Source organism: Dendropsophus ebraccatus, chromosome 2 (assembly GCF_027789765.1).
Source record: "Dendropsophus ebraccatus isolate aDenEbr1 chromosome 2, aDenEbr1.pat, whole genome shotgun sequence".
In the NCBI taxonomy this organism is placed as follows: Eukaryota; Metazoa; Chordata; class Amphibia; order Anura; family Hylidae; genus Dendropsophus; species Dendropsophus ebraccatus.
This window is the reverse complement of record NC_091455.1, coordinates 158,136,297-158,158,660: the sequence shown is the minus strand read 5'-3', so window position 1 is coordinate 158,158,660 and position 22,364 is coordinate 158,136,297. Positions and strand designations below refer to the sequence as shown.

Here is a 22,364-nt window from a genome sequence, read left to right as displayed (position 1 = left end):
ACACTTATGCCTCATCCCTGGTACTATGCAGATTTCGACCACAGACTTCTGGCTTGTTCCCTGAACTGTATAGTTCTTAAGAACAGCCTCCACTTACACCAAAACCACTCTTGAGCGACCTGGTGTCTTCTAGCCGCAGAAATCCAGCTTCTGCATCCTGGAGCGGGATAAAGGGTGAAGACCTAGAGCAGGGGTGTCAAACTCAGGCCCTCCAGCTGTGGCAAAACTACAAGTCTCATCATGCCTGGACAGCCAAAGCTTTAGCATTGGCTGTCCAGGCATGATGGGACTTGTAGTTTTAAAACAGCTGGAGGGCCTGAGTTTGACACATCTGACCTGGAAGACTACTTAGATTCAACTCCCTAGTGTGGCCCAAAGGCAAACTAGTTCAGTAGCACATTGGGTCCTTATCAGCTGCCTGTTACACCTGCCATCTGTGTGTGACTCTTACATGACTTTTATGGACTAGGAAGACTTGTCAAACTCCTATTTATCTGTGACACTGTGAAGATAAAGGGCAAGAATGGGGCAGAGGTGATGTCATGCATAAATTATGGTAACCAGTTTTGTATGCAGTGTTACGGATCTGGTTTTATTTATTTCATTTATTTACATATTTATGTAACCCTGCCTTAATTTATTTGTCCATTTTGTACTTATTTCTAATTTGTATTGCCTTCTCTTTTGGCCTGTTGATGTCTGTTTTCCATCTTTTATGTGTATTTATATGTGCCTGTAACATCATTTTATAATGGCAACAGTACTTTGCTTAAAGCGACTCTGTACCCACAATCTGCCCCCCACAAACCGCTTGTACCTTTGGATAGCTGCTTTTAATCTAAGATCTGTCCTGGGGTCTGCTCGGCAGGTGATGCAGTTATTGGCCTAGAGTGTCTGTGCATTAGGGCCCTTTTACACGGAAAGATTATCTGCCAAAGATTTGAAGCCAAAACCAGGAATGGATTTGAAAAGAGGAGAAATCTCAGGCTTTCCTTTATTACCTGATCTCTGTTTATAGTCCATTCCTGGCTTTGGCTTCAAATCTTTGGCAGATAATCTGTCAGATAATCTTTCCGTGTAAAAGGGCCCTAAGACTTGCACCGCCTTCCGTCCCTCCTCTCCACCCTCCTCACCATTAGCAATGCCCCAGGCATTTCTGAACACTGCACATGTGTTGGATCGTTAAGGCACCTGTGCAGTGTTCTGACAAGTGATGATTAAAAAAAAAAAACCTGCCCAGGGGCGTTCCTAATGATGAGGAGAGACAGAGAGGTGGTGCCAAGCCTAGGGCAAAGGTACTCTAGGCCACGCCAATTTAACACAGGGCTTCAAGTTTAAAAGTTTTTTAGGACAATAACTGCATCACCTGCCGAACAGAACCCAGAGCAGATCTTGGATTAAAAGCAGCTATCTGAAGGCACAAGTGGTTTGGGGGGGGGGGTGGCAGATTGTGGGTACAGAGTCGCTTTAACCCTTTGAGGACCAGGCCCAAAATGACCCAGTGGACCGCGCAAATTTTGATCTTTGTGCTTTCGTTTTTCCCTCCTCCCCTTCTAAGAGCTCTAGCACTTTCAGCTATCTACAAGGCCATGTAATGGCTTGTTTGTTACAGGAATAGTTGTACTTTGTAATGGCATCTTTCATTTTACCATAACATGTATGACAGAATCCCAAATATATTATTTATGAAGATATAAATAGGTGAAATCGTACAAAAGGGGGGTTCCTGTGTCTACGTAATGAACTATATGGTAAAAGCGACATAATACTATTATTCTATAGGTAAGTCTGAACACAACCATATGCAGGTTTACACAGATTCTCTGTTATATATATTTTTTTTATGAAATCCTTTTCTTTGGCAATTAATAAAATGGGCTTATTGTGACGCTAATAACAGTTTTATTTTTTCACCTATGGGGCTGTATGGGGTGTAATTTTTTTCCGCCATTATCTCTAGTTTTTATAAATACCATATTTGTGAAGATCAGACGTTTTGATCACTTTTTATTTATTTTTTTGATATATAATGTAACATTAAATCGGTAATCCGCGCCCCTTCTTTCTCTCTTTTCGTGTACGCCGTTCACAGTTCGCAATGACGCTTGTTATATTTTAATAGATCGAACAATTGCGCATGCTATGGAATATTATGTATTTATTTTTATATGTTTTATTTATATAATGGGAAAGGGGGGTGATTTAAACTTTTATTGGGGAGGGGTTTTGGGGTAGTGTGTTAGTGATTTTAACTTTTTTTTCTTTATACATTTTAAGTCCCTTTGGGGGATTTCTACATTCATTACTTTCATTTTATACAATGATCATTGCTATGCCATAGGCATAGCATTGATCAGTGTTATCGGCACTCTGCTCATTGAGCCTGCCTGTGCAGGCTCAGTGAACAAATCGCTGATCGGAGGCAGGTGAGAGACCTCCAGCGGTCCGTTTTAACGATCAGGACCCCCGCAGTCACACTGCGGGGGTCCCGATCGGTAAGTGACAGGGGACTCCCCCTGTCACTTACACTTAAACGTAATGTCACACTGCAGCGCGACCCCACCTGCTATGAAGCGCGCTCCGCTCCGGAGTGAGCTTCGTAGCTCAGGACGTACCAGTACGTCCAGGGTCGTCTGGGCACAGACTTCCAGGACGTACCGGTACGTCCTAGGTCGTCTAGGGGTTAAAGGGGCACTCTTTTTACAGATTGCTGCGGAATCTGTTGGCGCTATACAAATAAATATTATTATTTAAATATCTCAAGTCTTCATGCAAAACATACAGCAACTGATTAGTACTGGTAGTGGTGTTTTTATTTCAGTCTGACACAGTGCTCTCTGCTGCCACCTCTGTCCCTTGTCAGGAACTGTCCGAAGCAGGAAAGGTTTTCTATGTGGATTTCTACTGCTTTGGACAGTTCCTGCCATAGACAAAGGTGGCAGTAGAAAGTACTGTGTCTGACTCGAAACAAAACACCACTTCCTGCAGGACATACAGCAGGTGATAAGTACTGGAAGACTAAACTCCCACAGAAAAAAAGGAGTGTCTAATGAGGAACTTCAAAAAGGGTAACTACAGGACCACAGAAAAGCAGAGTCTATGTGAAGTTCTGCAGCACAGGAGGTCCCAATGACATTAATAGATGCTTCGGTATGGAACTGCACTGAAAATAGGCAACATGTTTGGAGCAGTGCGACCACACAGTTTTTTGGGGACAGAAAATAATTTGAGTCAATATAAGACTCGGTACAGGGATGAAGAGTAAGCTGGCACAATATAAATAAAGGAGTTATTTTTAGAGTACATAATCATTAAAACAGTAAACATCATCAAAGTAAATTAAGAAAATAGTAATACTAACAAGGAATGTATTTATTTTAAACATAGCTTCACAGTGCAGAAGGAAATATCAAATAATGTAAACACAATAAACTGAAAAACAATCTTCCGTGACAAATCAGTATCTGTCAAATGTTGAAGTAAGCTATATCACACAGACCCATAGTCCTACAACTTCTGGGATACATAATCACACCATATTCTGCATCACTATTTGTAATCCAAAACCAAAAAGGAGTCCAAAATAGGAAAGATGTGCAAAATCTTTCCATTATAATTTGTCTATGTTCCATGTATGGTTTTGGCTTTCAGATACATGAATAAAGAAAAATCCTATACGGCAAAAGCCTTGGATTACAAGGTAACTTGGTAACTTTGATATGGATTTGTTGGAAAGAATTAGGCTCGTAATAAAAAGGTTTTACCTACATTTTTTACAGTTATAATAAAAAATAAAATTTTACTTGGAAAAGTCATCAAGCCCCCATTAAATTCAAAACCAAAAAGTCTCACAAGGTGTTAAAGTGTAACTACCCTTTTTAAAAACCTTTGACATATAGCTAAATGTCAGAAGTCTGTATCAGTCGGGGTTGGGCTGCTTAGAGCCCCGCCGATCGATAGAACGAAGGGGCAGGTGCGCAGGGAAGCACATGCTCTTCCCCTTCATTTCTGCTACTGCTTGTATTAGCAGTCTACGGAATTCACCTCCCTGTAGCAAAGATGGGGTTCTCAGCAGTCGCATCCCAAGCAATACGCACTTCTGACATGTCGCTATAACATGTCAGAAGTTTTTACACTTTAACAAATTTTTTTTCAGTGCAGCATTCTGGTAAAGTGGTATACAAATATTTATCGTTTCATATTGATTTTTGAGGATATTTTCAGTCTACCAGCTTGCAGATGTAATGGTACACTTGCTTTGAAAAAGCTTCAAAAGAAAACTTTTCTAAAACTCTTTCATGCCCAGATTTTCCCATTTTTGTTCTAAGGGAAGGATCTTTAATAAACTTTTTCATCGCATTAGCAAAAGCTTCATGTGTAGGCGGACATAAAAACCCGGTGACATTATTAACAACAGATTCAAGAGGACCACCCGAGTTAACTGCTATTACAGGGCAGTACATGTACATAGCTTCTATTGGGACAATTCCAAAATGTTCATTGCTTGGAGTATATAATATACATACACAACTGTGTAGGAGATTGAGTTTTTGTTTATCAGAAAAAGACCTTAAGAATGAAACATGGTTGCTAATGTCATACTTTACTGCAAGCTGGTTCAGTTCTTCATAATACTCTACATTCTCGCTTACTCTCTCATCATATCCTCCAGCCAAGATGAGATGAACCTTCTCCCAGTCTTGCAAACTTATTTTGTCACGAAGAGTACACAAAGATTCCAGTGCAAGGTTAAGGTTTTTCTTTCTCTCGTATCTGTTGATTGAAAGAAATACAATCTTTCTCTTTGTAGGTACAAGTTCAGCCAGACCATCAAAATTGCAGGACTGGAAGTTGCTAACATTCAATGACGGATATAAAACATCAGGTTCTATATGAGATAATGTTGTAAATGTTTCTTTGAAAATGTTAGCCGTAAAAAGACTATTAACCACAATACAGTCCGCCATTCCTGTTGTATTCTCTTCCAGCCAATCAATGGGAGCTCTATAGATCTTCTTAACCAATGATATCCTTCGGGTAAGTAGCTGGTCTGGAAAATGGCAATAGAATAAAACACGTTTTCTTTTTCTGGCCAGTTTAAAAACTGGAATGCAGGCGGACACCTGAAAGGAGAAGCAGCAAGAAGTCTGGTTACGTAAAAAAGCAAATGCACTAAACACTAATATCTTCAAGTCCTAAATATAAATACTAAAGTGTTAGTGCACTATTTTTTTTTTTTAACTACGCTGCCAGCGCTGCCCGGGAAATGTCAGAGATATATACTTACCTGTCCTATTCCTCCGCTGGATTCCAGGCCATCTGCTCTCCGCTGTCAGTAATTTCAAAACATGACGTTCCCTCCAGAAATGGAAGCTCCGCATAGCCAGTATAGAGACTATGCTTAGTCTGTACGTCCGATGGGAATGGCGCATCACCAGATGTTTTGAAAATGCAAACAGTGGAGAAGAGTGGGTGGTCCAGTGGTGGCAGAATTGGACAGGTAAGTATATATCACCAACATCTCCCTCAGAGCCTCAGCAGCATAGTTAACCCCTTAAAGCAAATATACCAGCACATTCACTGGTTTTTTACATGGATAGATTGGCGCTAGCACAGGGAAGCTGGTGCCTTGGTCCTGTTTTTGAACCGCTGCCCGATTCCCGCGTACAGCGCCATTCTATTCCCAGGCACCAGCTGGGGCTGAAGCACTGGAGACACCTCCAGTGCTTCATCCCCAGACGGTGTCTGGGAATAGAACGGTGCCGTACGCGGGAATCGGGCCGCAGTTCAAAAAAAGGACTGTGGCACTGGCGTCATTCTATCATGTGAAAAACTTAAAGCAAATGTACTGCTGGTACATTCGCTTTAACCCCTTAGTGACCGCCATGCTGCCTTTTCACGCGGTCACTAATGGGCTTTATTCCGATGCGTACGCCTTTTAACTGCGTACGCATCGGAACAAATTGCCGGCCGGCGGCAGCAGTGCGGGAGACCAGCTATCAGTGTGACAACTGACAACTGAACTGACAATAGTAATGCAGTGTATTGAGTATCAGTATCAATGATCACTGATCAGTATTACACTATTGTACAGTAATGTACACTAGTGTTAAAGTGAAAAAAAAAAACGTGCACCAAACACACAAAACACCCCTCAGCCCCCCCAATAAAAATTAATTACATTCCCCATACACTATAAAACATTACATAAAAGTGATAAAAAACACAAATCCTATACATATTTGGTATCGCCACATCCCTAACAACCCAATCTATAAAACAATATCAATAATTATACCGCACGACACACGCTGAAAAAAAAAACAGTACCAGAATAGCTGTATTTTATCAATCCACTTTAGAAAATACGTAATAAAAGAGATCAAAAAGTCATATACTTATAAAACTTGGTATCAATAGAAACTACAGATCTTCCCGCAAAAAATAAGCGCAAAACCAGCTCTGTTGCGCAAAAGATAAGAACGCCATGGATCTTGCAATGTGGCAACAGTTTTTGTGGGTTTTTGCTAGGAAGATAGTTTCTATTGCGCCAAAGTGGTAATAGTTAAAAAAACCCTACACAAATGTGGTATCGCCATAACCGTAGTGACCCAGAGAATACATGTATTATGTTATTAGTGACCGCCGATACGGATTTTTACAGCGATCACTAATGGGCTCTATATTGCTGCCATCAGCTCTTTATGGCGATGGTGCAGAATAGTGCAGCAGCGCCGGTAAGGCCCACAGCCCCCTCCTCTCAGCTACCGGAGGTAGCTGAGGGGTTGGGGCAGAGTGTGGGCTCAGTCCCGGCCAGTCTCACCGGCGATCGCCGTTATTACCAGTATAACGGCGGCCACTGGTAACGGGCATTGCCAGCGCAGCTGAACGCTTTCATCTCTTCCCACAGTGAATCCACGGTGAGAGGAGATGAAAACATGTTCCCCCCCTGTCCCCAGAATTAACCCTAGTGACCTGGTCACTGACCCTCCCCTCCCTGGGCGGCCATCATTGTGAACAGAATCTGTTCACAGTGATGGATTCCTAAAAATGATCAAAGCTTCATTCTCTCCACCACCGGAGGTGGCAGAGAGCAAGGGGCAATGATCGGGGACCACCCGGTGTGGTCCCAGTACAAGTGATCAGCGGTATATACTATATACCGCTGATCGCTTGTTCCAAATGGTGCCGGCACTTTTTTACCCCTGTCACCAAAGTCAAGTGCTGCGGATTACCCGTAACTACCGCGGATTACCCGTAACCACCGCGGATTACCCGTCGCCACCCCAGATTGCCCGTCGCCACCCCAGATTGCCCGTCGCCACCCCAGATTGCCCGTCGCCACCCCAGATTGCCCGTCGCCACCCCAGATTGCCCGTCGCCACCCCAGATTGCCCGTCGCCACCCCAGATTGCCCGTCGCCACCCCAGATTGCCCGTCGCCACCCCAGATTGCCCGTCGCCACCCCAGATTGCCCGTCGCCACCACATATGGGGTACCATTGTACTCAGGAGAAGCTCCGTTACAAGTGTTGGGGTGCTTTTTCTCCACTGTTCCTAGTGAAATTGAGAAATTTCAAACTAAACAAAAATGTTATTGGAAAAAAATTTTTTTTTTCATTTTTACGGTCTAGTTTTGAATACTTTCCTCCAATACCTGTGGGGTCAAAATGCTCACAACACCCCAAGATAAATTCCTTGAGGGGTGTACTTTCCAAAATGGGGTGACTTTTGGGGGGGTTCTATTCTGCAGACATTACAGGGGCTCTGCAAACGCACCTGGTGCTCAGAAACTTCTTCAGCAAAATCTGAACTGGAAATGCTAATAGGCGCTCCTTCCCTTCTGAGGCCTGCTATGTGCCCATACAGTGGTTTACGCCCGCATATGGGGTACCGTTGTACTCAGGAGAACCTGCGTTACAAAATTTGGGGTGCATTTTCTCTCATGTTTATTATGAAAATGAGATACTTTAATCATAACAAATATAGTATTGGAAAATTTCTATTTTCCATTTTTTTCTGGCCTAATGGTGAATACTTTCCTTCAGCCCCTGAAGGGTTAAAATGCTCTTTATACCGCTAGATTAAATCTTTAAGGTGTCTAGTTTCCAAAATGGGGTCATGGGGGTTTCCAGTATACAAGCCTCCTAAATAAACTTAAAAAAAAGAACTGGTCCCTAAAAAAAAAAATCAGTTTTGGAAATTTCATGAAAATTTGATAATTTGCTGATACATTTCTAAGCCCCGTAACACCCTAAAAAAGTGAAATATGTTTACGAAATGAAGCCAAAATAAAGAGGACATATTGATAATGTGATTTACTAATTTTTTTCATGTGACTTTCTTTTTTCAGAAGCAAAGAATTTCAAAGTTCGTAAAAGTGCAATTTTTTTAATTTTTCATGATATTTTGATGTTTTTCAAAAAAAACACAAGACAGTCACCAAATTTTGCCACTAACAGAAAGTACCATATGTTAAAACTATCTCAGAATCGCTAGCATACGTTAAAGCATCACTGGGCTATAAGCGCATAAAGTGAGACAGGTCAGATTTTGAAAAATGAGCATGGTCATTAAGGCCCAAATAGGCTTGATCCCTAAGGGGTTAAGGAGCCATGACATACTTGTTATGTCATGGAGTTCCTAAGAGGGTACAGAGAGGGGTCAAGCTGTGACCCCGCTCTGTACCGTGCCACTTCCAGGTGCTATCAGTTTTGCTAGCCATTTAACTACAGCGTAAAAACTGACAATGCCCAACAGCCGGGGCTTAGAGTATCTTTGCCCTAACTTTGCACCACCCCTCCGTCCCTGCTCCCCACCCTCTTCATTATTAGAAATTTAGGAATGTCACTGGAACGTTTCCTCCATGCTGAACATTTGCACAGGTGTCTAAACGATCCAGCCCATGTGTCGGGCTGACACAGCTGACGAATAGTAGGCAATCTGCCTGGAGCATTCCTAATGATGAGGAGGGCGGGGAGGAGGGACAGAGAGGTTGTGCCAGCCTTATGCATACACAATTTAGGCCTCTCCCGTTGGGCACGGGGCTGCCAGTTTAAAAGTTGTTTTTTAGGACAATAACTGCATCACCTGCCAAACGGACCCAAGAACAGATCTAGGATTAAAAGCAGCTATCCAAAGGTACAAACAGTTCAGGGGGGGGGGCAGTTTGTGGGTACAGAGTCGCTTTAAATGCTGTTAAAACTGCATCCCCAGTGGTCTATTGGTGGATCGATTCTTCCTACTTGCTCAGCAATCCTTTACTATGGGCTCCATTAGCCCTTAGTAATGGAACACTGATTGCAGAGATCAACTGCAGAGACCAAAGATTTCAGGTCACTTCAAATTCGTAAAAAATTGGAATAAAAAGTGATCAAAAAGTGGCATATACGCAAATAGCCCCATAGACCAAAAAAAATAAAAGTGTTATAAGGATAAGTGTTATAACAGAGCAATTTTAAACACAATTAGTTTTTTTTTTAGTTTTTATATTTTTTAAAAGCAATCAAACAAAATACATTACATAGGTTGCCTATCATCAAAATCAATTTAAGGTCCTGAAGTGGCCTCGCCAGTCTCCAAACCTGATCAAAATAGAAAATATTTGGAGGGAGCTGAAACCCAATGTTGCCCCCAGCCTCAGAGATCAAAACCCCATCCCAAAACCTGAGAGATCTGGAGGAGATCTGTATGAAGGGGTGGGAAAAAAAAATCCCTGCTGTAGTGTCTGCAAACTTGGTCACGAACTGCAGGAAATGACTGACCTTTAATTGAAAGCAAAGGTTTCTGTACCGAATATTAAAGTTCTGTTTTTCTGTTCTATCAAATACTTATCCCATGCAATAAAATGCTAAATAATTATTTAAAAATCATGTGATTTTTTAGGATTTTTTTTACCAGATTCTGTCTCTCACAGTTGACGTGTTCCTGTGATAAAAATTAACAAACCTCTTTATTGTTTGTAGGTGAAAAAACTTGCAAAGTCAGCACTGTATCAAATACTTTTTTCCCAACTGTGTCTTACTGTAAGCAGGAGTGTAAAAGTAAAACTTACCTGGTCACAAAACAAAACATCAAATTGTTCTCCACTGAGGAAGACTATGTAGAAGGCTAGAAATATCATTCGAATGTATGCACATAGAGCCAGGAATCTACCAAAAAAGCTTCGAGGAAGCCAATCTCCACAGCATCTAATTGGGATGCCTGAATCTCTTGTCTCTGAGAAACAATGATTGACGTCATAATGGGCTGTCCAAATTTGAACTTGACAGCCATGTGATTTAAGTGCAAGTGCCGCATCAACAACAAGTCTCTCTGCTCCTCCTATTCCGAGGTCTGGATGAATAAATAACACAGAGGGTCCCATGTTATAAGATGGATAGAATCTGTAGAGAAAACATGCCATAAATTAGGTTTCATTCATCTGTACTGAACAACCACAGGTTTCAGTTTCAAAGAAAAATAAATTATGGGTATCTTCACACATACCACACCGCAGCGGATTTTCTGCTGCGGATGTGCAGCAGATTTGACTAAATGAATGAACACAGCATTAAAGCGGCCAGTGAACCAGCTGATAGCCAGTCGCTATTTACCTCATGACTCCAGGGCTGTAAGTCATATTTTTGTGCGGTCTGGAATAGTGTAGTTGTCCACTAATTGCTGATATGCTAATTAGCGGTTTGAGAGAATTTGGGGCATTCCCCATGCTCCCGGAGCACCTGCTTGGCCCCCCTAGCCTGCCTCCTCCCGACCTGTCCACTATGCATATTCATATATGCATAGCTAGGCCGCTTGTTACGGCGCATGTGCAAGAAGCAGCCCGTTACAAGCAGCCTAGCTATGTATATATGAATATGCATAGTGGGCGGGCTGGGAGGAGGCAGACTAGGGGGGCCAAGTAGGTGCTCCGGGAGCATGGGGAACGCCTCAAGTGCTCCCAAACCGCTAATTAGCATATCAGCAATTAGCGGAGAACTACACTATACCGGGCAGCACAGACTTGCAGCCCTGGAATCATGAGGTAAAGAGCGGCTGGCTCATATCAGCAGGTTCACTGGCCGCACTGTCAAATCTGCTGCGGATCTGTAGAAGATTTAATGGGGCAGATTTGATGCTGTGTTCATTCATTTAGTCAAATCTGCTGTGGATCCGCAGCAGAAAATCTGCTGCAATACGGTATGTGTAAAGCTACCCTAAAGGGACATTTTAACATATAATGTATGTGACCACAGCTCCATAAAGAATTACACATCCGTTACATCAAAATAAAACCTTCTAAAGTCCTAAAGAAGTAAAAGGTTGTTTCCGGGGATAACTATGACTGCAAGTCCAGATTCTATATAATTTCCATATATCTATACTGGATGTGGCCTGTAAGTACAGAAAAAGAGAAACAAGTTCAGAAAATGTGTAGGTGAAAGTAAAGCAGGCCATACACCTTAAATCGATCATTTGGCTCTTAGTTCTCCTTCCTAACCAGCTCTCGCTGTGGCTTAGCTCTCCTGAAACAAAGAATTTGGGTGGAGGTTTTGTATCACACAACCCCTATGTCCATCGACATCATCTGTAGATGAATGGTCAGGAGAACCCCACTCCCAGAGCTGTGCGGGCTGTGGCTGCTGGAGAGGATGATAAATAATGTTAAATCAGCAGCGGAGGTGATATACTACATGCTGCGTCCATTATAACCTATGGAGGGGAAGGGGCAGAGGGGGATAAATGAGCAGGAAGAGGAGAGAAACAGCTTGTGCAGTTTGGAGACTGGGTGCACAAAACCTGGAATCACAGGTCAGAAAAGTCAGTGGTTATCTGGGAAGTTGGTGTGAGAAGATTGCATGATTTTGTTCTGTGTTCTCTGCTGTACAGGAGCGGTTTGTCTCCTCTCTGCTTTTTGGCAGGAGGAGAAGGAGGAAAGTAGCAACATTCTCTCACCTCCTCCTCTAAATTGATAACTGGGCATCCTGCTGGGGCTGCAGAATACATGGCAATAATGTACACTTACCTGCCAGATCCTGGGCTGCCTGCTCCACGTTTCAACAACATTTAATGACGTGCCACTCCCACTAGTAATGGCCACTCAGCATAGAATCTACACTGATTGGCCAATTCCCGTGGGAGCAGCATGACATCGAAAGTTGCTGAAACAAATAGCAGCGGAATGCGAATTGTGTTCAGGATCAGTACCGTGGTATTATCCCGTCACTGTGTAGTGGTAATCATAGAGGTCATGGTGTGCTGGCATTATTTGTCACATATAGTTGGCTTATTTTTGGTCTTATTCGACTGTTTACAGTAGTTTGTACTTAAAGAAGAACAATCAGCAGGTTAGATGAATCTAACCTGCTGATAGCCCCCTATAGTGTATGGGGTGCCAAGGAGGAAGGTATTTATCTTACCTTCCTCCTCTGTGCCCTTCCTGTGCTATTAGCAGTGTAATCTTAGGTTCGGAGCACTGCCCCGTTCCTATCGTGCAAGCCGGCCCACTCCTATTGATAATCAATGGAGCTGGTATGCCAGGTCACACTTTGGGGGCAGGGCAGTGCTCCTAACAGTGCTCTGGACTGAGGATTACAATGCTAACAGCATGGGAATGGCCCAGAGGAGGAAGGTAACGTACACCGTGCCCCGTACACAATAGGGGGTTATCAGCAGGTTAGATCTGTCTAACCTCCTGATAGTTCCCCTTTAAAGTGGGCCTGTCAGATGCAATTTACAGAGCAAGCTGTAACACCTCCTTACTCCCCCCCCCTCCCATACCTGAACCTGCTTGGGACTCTGCTTCCAGGTGTAAATCAAGCAGGGAGGGGGGGAGATGAGACATTCTACAGTGCTTGTGCCTGTCCACACTGCCAAAAGTGCCAATACCTGGTTTACTAACCACAGCATCACTGTGCTTGATTGGCCAGACAACTCCCCAGACCTTCACCCCATAGAGAATTTATGGGGTATTGTAAAGAGGAATTTGAAAGACACCAGGCTCAACAATGCAGACGAGCTGAAGGCCGCTATCAAAGCAACCTGGGCTTCAAAAACACCTCTGCAGTGCCATCAGCTGATTGCCTCCATGCCACGCTGCATTGATGCAGTCATTCATGCAAAAGGTGCCCCGACCAAGTACAGACATTTACTGTACAGACTTTTCATTTGGTCGACATTTCTGTGTTAAAATAATTTTTCTTTTTCAGTTGGTTTTATATATTATTAAAATTTTCTGAAATACTAACTTTTGGGTTTTTCTTGGCTGTAATCCATAATCATTAACTTTAACAGAAATAAACGCTTGAAAAAGTTGAAGTTGAAACTTCACTGTATGTAATGACTCTATAGAATTTATGAGATCACTTTTTAAATTGAATTACTGAAAAAAAAAAAATGTTGATATTCTAATTTATTGCAAACCACTGTAGCTTACAGCAGATCAGGAATTTGAGAAAGCCTCTCTGACTTTTTCCACCAGAGAATAAAAGAATTTTTCTAACTTCTGGGAGCACAGATGGATATATGAATGGTACCGTGTGTCTCCTTGACATAACAGCTATCGAACAGTGTCAGCAGTTTGGAACGTGAAATCTGGATGACAGATTACCTTTTGTAATGGTATGACGGTATAGTTTTTAAATCATAACCCATGAGAAAATACTGTGTACACTGCTGGTGAGCGGTGTAGAAATAGGCCGGGTTCACACTATCCAATCAGTGGCGGTTCTGTAACATCTCTGTGTCATAGAATGGCTGCAGTTCCGGACGGATGACCTTAACTCCTTTCAATTGGAATGCTGGCACGTTCAGGTGTGCCTGCACTCTAATTAACCATTGCAGACAATATAAAGTGTGGCCGGAGCCGCACTTTACATTATCTGCACTGTCAACTTTGTGCAGCCACTATTTAATGAATTTCAGTTTCTTTTGTGCGGCCGCATTAAATCCCGGCCGGAGTGTATACAGTGTGTATACACTCCGGCCGGGATTCCATACTAATTAAAGCAATCGGCCACTTCATTGAATAACGGTCATTGGTACAAACCTGCAACAAGGGACGTTATTTAAGCAAACCTTACGTTGTGTGAAGGTGGCATTCTGATACATTCTCTGGCCAGGCAAGGGGATGTGCATTACCTTGGCATGTCACCCACCACTGATTACACTCTCCAAGGAGACATGATGGGGCACAGTGTTTAGAACCTTTATGGTGCATTCACACCAACAGGATCTGCAGCTGATTTTCTGCAGCATATTTCATTTAAATAACTGAACACAGCATCAAATCTGCTGCAGATCCTGTAGGTGTGAACGCACCCTTAGAAAAAAATTCTTATATTTACCATGGTATATCAGTCTCTTGGTAAGCACTCGTCCCCTATGTGAGTGTTACAGCATCTACTCCTGGATAGCTCCATCCCTAACGTGACTAAACTGCTCACGTAATGTGCAAGAAGCCATAATATAAAAGCAGATATCTGTGATATTTGTCTGTAAGCTGTGTACTTACACCCGGCTGTGGTCTGTACAAAGAATGTATGTGGGCTTCGGACTCCTCACATACTGGGCTCCACAGCACGCCGAGCTGCGCACTCACTAGTGACCATTCAGAGTCTCAGCACCATCACACAAGGCGCTTAGCTTCTAGGCCATGAGCGCTGACGTGTCCTAGAAGCCCAGATGCCACAACGTCCGCAAATGGCATTACAACATGTGAGATGTTTTGTGTCCGCAACCCAATAGCCACCAAAGCGGAGACATTTACAACGGCTTTTGATTGGACTTTATCTACGGTAAAATGGCGGCTCCTGTAGACGTGTGCAACCACGGGGCGACAAAGCCAACACCATATTTTCCCTCTTCTAACCAGGGGTCGAAAAGTAAAAGGACGCAACGTGTTACTACGCAGGCGAGCGGCGCGGTGATTGGCTGCCGCTTGGACTTCCGGTGACGTGTTCTTTCCTCTACATTGAATAAGTGACGCTGCTTTGCTCTTTTTGGGCTGTAGATCAAGGATAGAAGAGAACGGTGTCTGTGTGGACGACTCCTCAGCAGAATGGTGAGAGCTCGGCGCTTATCTATGCGGGTTACTCCAGATTACGTGTTGTACAAGCGCATGTTCTTTATTCTTGTTCCATTGCAGGGATGATGGGTGGAAACAGTTATTTACGGGTATGCCGGGGTGACTCCTTATTAGCGCTGTATGCCCCACGTATACACTGCCATACAGCCAACCAGTAAAGTGCTGAGCAGCAGGTCCACCACTTTAATGGCTCATGTAGTCAGCTACACGGACTAGGGACTAAGGGGGAGATTTATCAAACTGGTGTAAAGTAGAATTGTTTTAGTTACCCCTAGCAACCAATCAGATTCCACCTTTCATTTTTCAAAGAAACAGGAATGACAGGTGGAATCTGATTGGTTGCTAGGGGCAACTAAGAATTATTCTTTACACCAGTTTGATAAATCACCCCCTTAGTGTTGGTTCTGTGTGTGCACGGCCTTAGGGGTGCACCACTGGTCTAGTTGTCACTCTATCAATTTACTAACCAATCCAGAAAGGGGCCGCCACAACGTGTATTTTTCTGCTCTGTAATAAAGTCTAATTCAAGGGGTGTTTAGAAGAGGACACGTGAATTGTGCCCCTTTAAAGGGAACCAGTGATAACCCATCATGTGCCATGAACCTTTTCTGTGTAATAAAATCCTCTCCTGTGGGCTGCCATTGCTGTAAGGTTTCTGAAGCTACCCACATATGTACAGGTTGATTACGTTTTCATGTTTAATGGTGACATATTTTCTCCTTAGTATTCAGTATAGATTGCTGCATAACTAATCAACACTATATTTTTTCCCAGCCTGGTCCTGCAGCAAGTAACACCAATGTTGGTGCTTCTGGACGATCCCCAAGCAAAGCTGTTTCACCTAGAGCAGCAGGATCCACTGTGAGACAAAGGTAGGAAATATTTTGGTGTGGCATAGTCTTGGGTACTCCAGCCAGAGAAAGTGATGGCATTTCTATAAGAAATGTCCCATGCTAATACTAGGGATCAGAATTTTGGAATGTGCAGTGATTGTAAGAATGACGGGCCTTGTCTCTTTCTTTTACTCAGCACATTTATACCCAGGTGCATCTCTTCCTCATTCAAGTAAATGGTGCTTGGTTGTAGTATCTGCACAAACAGTGGATTGCTGGAGCACTGTGCAGGAAAATAGACTCCTTCATTCTTATGATCTGTGGGAAATCCAGTTGTTAAAGGAGAAGTCCAGCGAAATTTTTTATTAAAGTATTGTATTGCCCCCTAAAAGTTATTCAAATCACCAATATACACTTACGAGAAATGCACAAAAGGTGCTATTTTCTCTGCACTTACTACTGCATCAAGGTGTCACTTCCTGGATAAAATGGTGATGTCATGACCCGACTCCCAGAGCTGTGCGGGCTGTGGCACTGGAGAGCATGATGGCCGGGCAACACAGCTAGACATGACCATATTAGCTGTAATATAAAATTTTACACACCACAAATTATACAAATCACCAATACACACTTATTATGGGAAATACTTATAAAGTGCTTTTTTTTCCCCTGCATTTATTACTGCATTAAGGCTTCACTTGCTTCACTGGATAAAATGGTGATGGCACGACCCGACTCCCAGAGCTGTGCGGCTGTGGCTACTGGAGAGACTGGTGGCAGGGGGACACAGGGCACTGGAGGGGCACTGAGCATCTCTCTGCCATCATCCTCTCCAGCAGGCACAGCCCGCACAGCTCTGGGAGTCTGGTCGTGACATCACCATGTTATCCAGGAAGTGAAGCCTTGATGCAGTAGTAAGTGCAGGGAAAAAAGCACTTTATAAGCATTTCCCTTAATAAGTGTATATTGGTAATTTGTATAACTTTTGGGGGACAATATAGTACTTTAATAAAAATGTTTGCCGGACTTCTCCTTTTAAACACCGAAGATTAGGAGCAGAATTATACGTTATATTTGGTTTAATTGTTGATCAGTATCAGTTGATTAAAGGTAATTGAATACAATTATGATTTTAAAGGAAAGCTATCAACAATATAAACTATGGGTATAAAGAGTGTCAGTGACACTGATCACATAGATGCCTTTGTTATGTGTTTCTGTTTCAGTTTTTGGAGAAATCTGCATTATCAGTAATATACTAATGAGTGCACTGGGAGCATTATCTGGCTGCAAAGTGCATCGCTAGACCTGCCCACCAGCCTGTGACAATGTGGCCTTATGAATATGAAAGGATTTTACTGGCTAAAATAGACACAGGAAAGCTAATCAAAGGCTGCTCAAGGAACAGGACTAAAAACACTTTGTCTCTGCTCACTGTGTTGTGGTGGCCACCTGTAACTGCATGTCAGCTCCTATTCACTTGCTGAGCTGCAGTTACAGGTGGCCACCGCTACACAGTAAACGGAGACTGCTTCTGGCCCTGTTCACTGAGTGGTTTAGGTGCCAAATATCAGCACTTCCGATCAGTGACTGAAGAGCTATGGATCACTCATCAGTAGTGTTGACTGAACTTGTCAAATCTTCTCTTATGCATGCACAGTAACATCTCCAGCATGGCAGCACTGGGTTGTTACTGCACAAACATTGCAGGGTAGATGACATCTGCGTCACTGCAGAGGAAAGCGTTGAACGTTCATAAGGTGGTGTCACAAGATCTAGCAGGTAAGTTTATCAGTGCGCTTCGCTTATTAGCATATTACTAACAATAAAGAGAGCTCTCCAGAATAACGCAACAGAAACCCATATCTGATGTATTGTATTGGCATCGCTAGCGCTCTTTATCCATACCTGTAGATTATTATAAGAGACCCTGCTGACAGATGCCCTTTCAGTAAATGATTGCTAAATTTATTGTATTTATTTATTTTAAATCCTGATAGGAAAACTGCAAGCAGTGGTACAAGAAGTTCAGGACGTACCACATCTGCAGGTACAGGAGGCATGTGGAGATTCTACACTGAGGATTCTCCAGGTCTTAAAGTGTAAGTGTTTTTTTTTTAATTTTGTCAGTCAGTTATATATTTGCTACTGACAAACCACTGAGTTTCATAATTTGTGTGGTGTCCTCATGTGTTGAGCAATCTTCTTTTTAGCTGGTCAAAAACAACCACAAGGGCCGGGGGGGGGGGGGGTTGCAAAGGTTTGGCCCCCCCAACCTCATACTTGTCCATAGGGCTGTACAATTAATCAAACTAATGCAATTCATTTGCCCAGTGACTGCCGCAGGATTTAAATTTTCTTTAAAGAGGATGTTCAACTGTATGCAAGATTTTAAAAAAATGCAGGCGTAGTAGTTCTAGCTCACCCTAGTCCACCTAAGAATTTATGCTGTGATCCGCTATGTTTTGGGGCCACTGTGGACATTTTTCTTCTCACCTATCTTTTCTTTACTTCCTGGTTTGGATCATTTGAGCAAGGGACCTGGTAAACTGGTAAAGGGACTAGCATTCTCTGTGTTTTGGAGCCCGCCCCCTTCCACCAGCCTACTACTTGTAATTCCTCCCACATTCCCTCCCCCCAGTGACCACTAGCCTATCTAAAGTAAGAACCACAAAAACACCAGCACACAGACATAATTTCCCCATATGATTCCTCACCATATCCCCAGTTGCTGCTGCCTCTACTTTAACATGAAAGAAGCAGCCAGCACAGGCAGTCAGCTCTTCTGCATTGCATAAATACAGTATCTATGGAGAAGAGCGGACTACCACTGAGCTCCAGTGATGTCCCTGCATGTAAATACAAGCTCTGCTGGATGGGGGAGATGATGATGGGGGGGGGGGGGGAGTAGTGTTCACTGTTCTCTCCTTCCATAGAACACAGTCAATTTCTTCTCCACAGAACACTGCACTATTAGGCAGCAGGGTCAATTTCTGTGATTCTATTGGCTCTGAGGGACCATGTGGTGATGGTACTGAAGAGCACGGTCAATGGCTAAAAAGGGACATGTGACACTGAGTGTAACAAACTGATGGGAGTCTCTCACTGCCAGGACCGCCCAGTGCTATGACACGTTCTGTGATGTATTGGCACAAAATGGAGGACAGTAACATGTATTGTGACAACAGTCATAGACATTTTTAGAACTACAGAACTTCCTGTGTAGCTGTAGAGGGGCTCAAAGTCAGGGAAAATGACCAGACCGGAACTGGAAGCACACGGGTGGTATGTATAACTTTGGGAAAGGAACAGAAAGAAAGAAGTTTTAAACTGGACAACCCCTTTAAGTAATGCCGTTTTTGTGAATGCTATAGAAATATCCACTTATTCGCTCCTTGGGAGCACTGGGGCTCATTCAGTCATTGAAGATGTGCAGGCACTAGAGATGAGTGAACCTCGAGCATTCTCGAGTCCATCCGAACCCGATCGTTCGGCATTTGATTAGCCATGGCTGCTGAAGTTGGATAAATCCCTAAGGCTATGTAGAAAACAGGGATAGTCATTCGCTGTATCCATGTTTTCCAGACAACCTAAGAGCTTTATCCAACTTCAGCAGCCACCGTTAATCAAATGCCGAACGATCAGGTTCGGATGGACTCTAGCATTCTCCAGGTTCGCTCATCTTAGTAGGCACCTTATGGCTGATGTCAAACACAGCAGTTCATTTTATTATTTATTTATTTTTTTTGTTAAGGAAAACTGCCACTGTAGTTTTTAAGCCAAACCCAGAGTATATTCAATGGGGATGGGAAATATAAATGAAGGAATTAAAATTATAATGCTGGATCCACATCTGGCTTTGACTGAAAAACTGCAGTGGCAGTTCCAGAATACTTAAAGCGTAACTATAAAATATTTTGACCTTTCAGTTTTAGTTAGCTCAGGGCATGAGAACAATTTTTGCAATATACATTAATAACCTAAAATGAACAGTTTTTTTTTTAAATACATAAGGCTGATTATGCCCTTACAGCTGTGTCTGGCTCTGACTTATTTCTGCATTCCTGCTGGACACGCCCCCTCCCTGCAGATCTGTACTTAGAGTACAGACTCCGACAGCAGCATCAGATTCCGACAGCAGCATCAGATAACAGCCCTGACACACACATAAACAAAACCTCCTCCCCCTCCTCCTAGCAGCACGTTCTCCCCCTTCCCCTCACAGAGATCACATAGCAGAGCTGAGGGTGTTGTGTGAGGAGCAGCGCAGGGGAGGAGATGGATGGAGAGACAAGTACTCAGTGCTTCAACAAGGAGGGACATCCCAGCCATGACTCCAATGTGCTGCATGAGGGAGAGTGGGTGAGTCACTGAGGGGAGGACTACAAGTCCCAGCACAACACGGCTGTAGTCCTTCCATAGTACATATAACATTCACTATCAGAGGTCTGCAGCAGGTGCCCCCACCTCCATGGCTGACATTATCCTACAGTGTAATGAGAGCAGATGGCTGTATCTAATCCCACTGTGTGTGATACCATCTGCTGGGGCTCTGTATCTAATCTTACATTGTGATACTGTATGCTGGGGCTCTATCTGATGCCACTGTGTGTGATACATCTGCTAAGGTGCTGGTCAGTGAATAGAGGGACCCAGCCAGGGAGATGAGGGAGAGGCCACGCCCACTTTCTCTCAGCCAGAAGAAAAATGTATTTATTCTTCTGAGCCAAACAACTGGGGATATCTCAACGCAGTTTAGGGCTCTTTTTGAAGGGTAACACGTGGGCTTTTTATTTGAGAAATTTCATTTTTTGGCTACTGAAATTATAGTTACGCTTTAAAGGATGGCATGGCTCCAGCAATTTCTGAAAGCAAGCTTTTTCAGTTTATTAAAGGGGTAGTGCGGCGCTAAAAAATTATTCACAGAATAACACACATTACAAAGTTATACAACTTTGTAATGTATGTTATGTCTGTGAATTGCCCCCTTCCCGTGTCCCGCCCGTGTACCCGGAAGTGTGTGGTGCATTATACATTACCTGATCGTGTCTAGGGCCGTCCGCCATTTTGTGCCAAACGTCATCTTCGGGTGGAGAGGGGGCGGCGGCAAGGATTCATCCGTCCGAAGATGACGTTTGGCACAAAATGGCGGACGGCTCTAGACACGGATCAGGTAATGTATAATGCACCACACACTTCCGGGTACACAGGCGGGGGTGGTGGGACACTGGAAGGGGGCGATTCACAGACATAACATACATTACAAAGTTGTATAACTTTGTAATGTGTGTTATTCTGTGAATAATTTTTTAGCGCCGCACTACCCCTTTAAAGCATCACCAAATGTGTACCTGAAACACTCCAGTTCCTAGAAAACGCTGATGCGTTTGGGGTGTTTTTTTTTTGTTTTTTTTTGTTTTTTTTTTATGGCGCACCAATGCCATGAGTAAGGGGTGCACTATTGAGAGAAAAAAAATGCTCCCGAAACGCAGTGTTTCACATACACATTTGGTGATGCTTTAATAAACCAAAGAAGCTTTCGTTCATAAATTGCTGAAGCTATGCCATCCTTTCTACACTATCTACTCACGCCATTGGGGTGAAGGTTTCAGAGCAGAGTTGAAGGCATCGGAGCAGTAAGCTGGTAGTTTCACCTTTTTATATGACAGTTCCAGAACACTACCATGTGACACCAGTAAGGAAGTTGCCAGTATCTGCTAGTTGCTTATTCCCCTCATTGTTAAGAACACATGGACGATGTATGACAACCACTAAAGCATGATTTTTGTAAGTTCTCTAGTTAGATGTGAACAACAAAATACTTTGCTGCTTACCTTGCTAAATATATTTGTTTTTGTTTTTTTTATAGAGGCCCTGTTCCAGTTCTGGTGATGAGTCTGCTTTTTATTGCTTCAGTCTTCATGCTGCATATTTGGGGAAAATACACACGTTCATGAAGTGCTTACTTGCTTATGTATTACTGGACCAAATCATTTTGGACTTCAGAGAACAAGTGCAGACATAACATTGATTTTCAACAGACTTTTATCTCTTTTCTACAACAGTTAAAGGCCATATTTCAGAATGTTATAGCCTGTAAATAAACTGGTCACTGTCATGTTAAAACTGGCATTTTGCTTGATGTAGTCTTATGGAAGGGGGTAAAATAAATGCTATGACCCAGAGATTTTGTGCCTTGTATGTGATATACAATATAATTTTCTATTGTCATAGAAATGTGCCTTTTATGAATGACCTTCTGCAGATTTGTTGCTGTGCTTATCACATCTTTCCATCTCTAATTCATATGACTTATGTCAAAAATGTATATAAACTTTGGTACAGTAACACCTAAACAATTTCGATTTTAAATTATAAAAACCAATAACTAAGTAAAGGGGTTGTCAAGGAAGCAGAAGGCCCTCTCACACAGCCCTGTCAGTTTTTACTGTCAGGAAATCCTGA

The 22,364-nt window shown here is 42.9% G+C and overlaps 2 protein-coding genes across 2 annotated transcripts; one reads left to right on the top strand and one right to left on the bottom strand.

Annotated features, from left to right (window-relative positions):
* Positions 1–3,354: 3,354 nt before the first annotated feature.
* Positions 3,355–14,855, bottom strand: ALG2 (ALG2 alpha-1,3/1,6-mannosyltransferase). The gene is made up of 3 exons (XM_069958573.1): positions 14,491–14,855; positions 10,054–10,384; positions 3,355–5,123 (listed from the first exon to the last, which is right to left on the bottom strand). Exons 2-3 carry the CDS (start codon positions 10,363–10,365, stop codon positions 4,221–4,223), a joined length of 1,215 nt encoding a protein of 404 aa, XP_069814674.1. The 5' UTR covers positions 10,366–10,384; positions 14,491–14,855; the 3' UTR covers positions 3,355–4,220.
* A 75-nt stretch (positions 14,856–14,930) lies between these two features.
* On the top strand, positions 14,931–22,084 carry SEC61B (SEC61 translocon subunit beta). The gene is made up of 4 exons (XM_069958574.1): positions 14,931–15,039; positions 15,838–15,935; positions 17,900–18,001; positions 21,769–22,084. The coding sequence occupies exons 1-4, from the start codon at positions 15,037–15,039 to the stop codon at positions 21,854–21,856; spliced, it is 291 nt and encodes a 96-aa protein (XP_069814675.1). The 5' UTR covers positions 14,931–15,036; the 3' UTR covers positions 21,857–22,084.
* Positions 22,085–22,364: the final 280 nt, after the last annotated feature.

Coding starts and splice junctions, on each gene's coding strand:
- ALG2 (XM_069958573.1), bottom strand. CDS start 10,365: ATGGGACCCTCTGTGTTATTTATTCATCCAGACCTCGGAATAGGAGGA. Junction 5,124..10,053: donor ATGTTTTGTTTTGTGACCAG/GTAAGTTTTACT, acceptor TTCTCCTTTCAG/GTGTCCGCCTGCATTCCAGT.
- SEC61B (XM_069958574.1), top strand. Junction 15,936..17,899: donor GGATCCACTGTGAGACAAAG/GTAGGAAATATT, acceptor AAATCCTGATAG/GAAAACTGCAAGCAGTGGTA. Junction 18,002..21,768: donor GATTCTCCAGGTCTTAAAGT/GTAAGTGTTTTT, acceptor TTTTTTTTATAG/AGGCCCTGTTCCAGTTCTGG.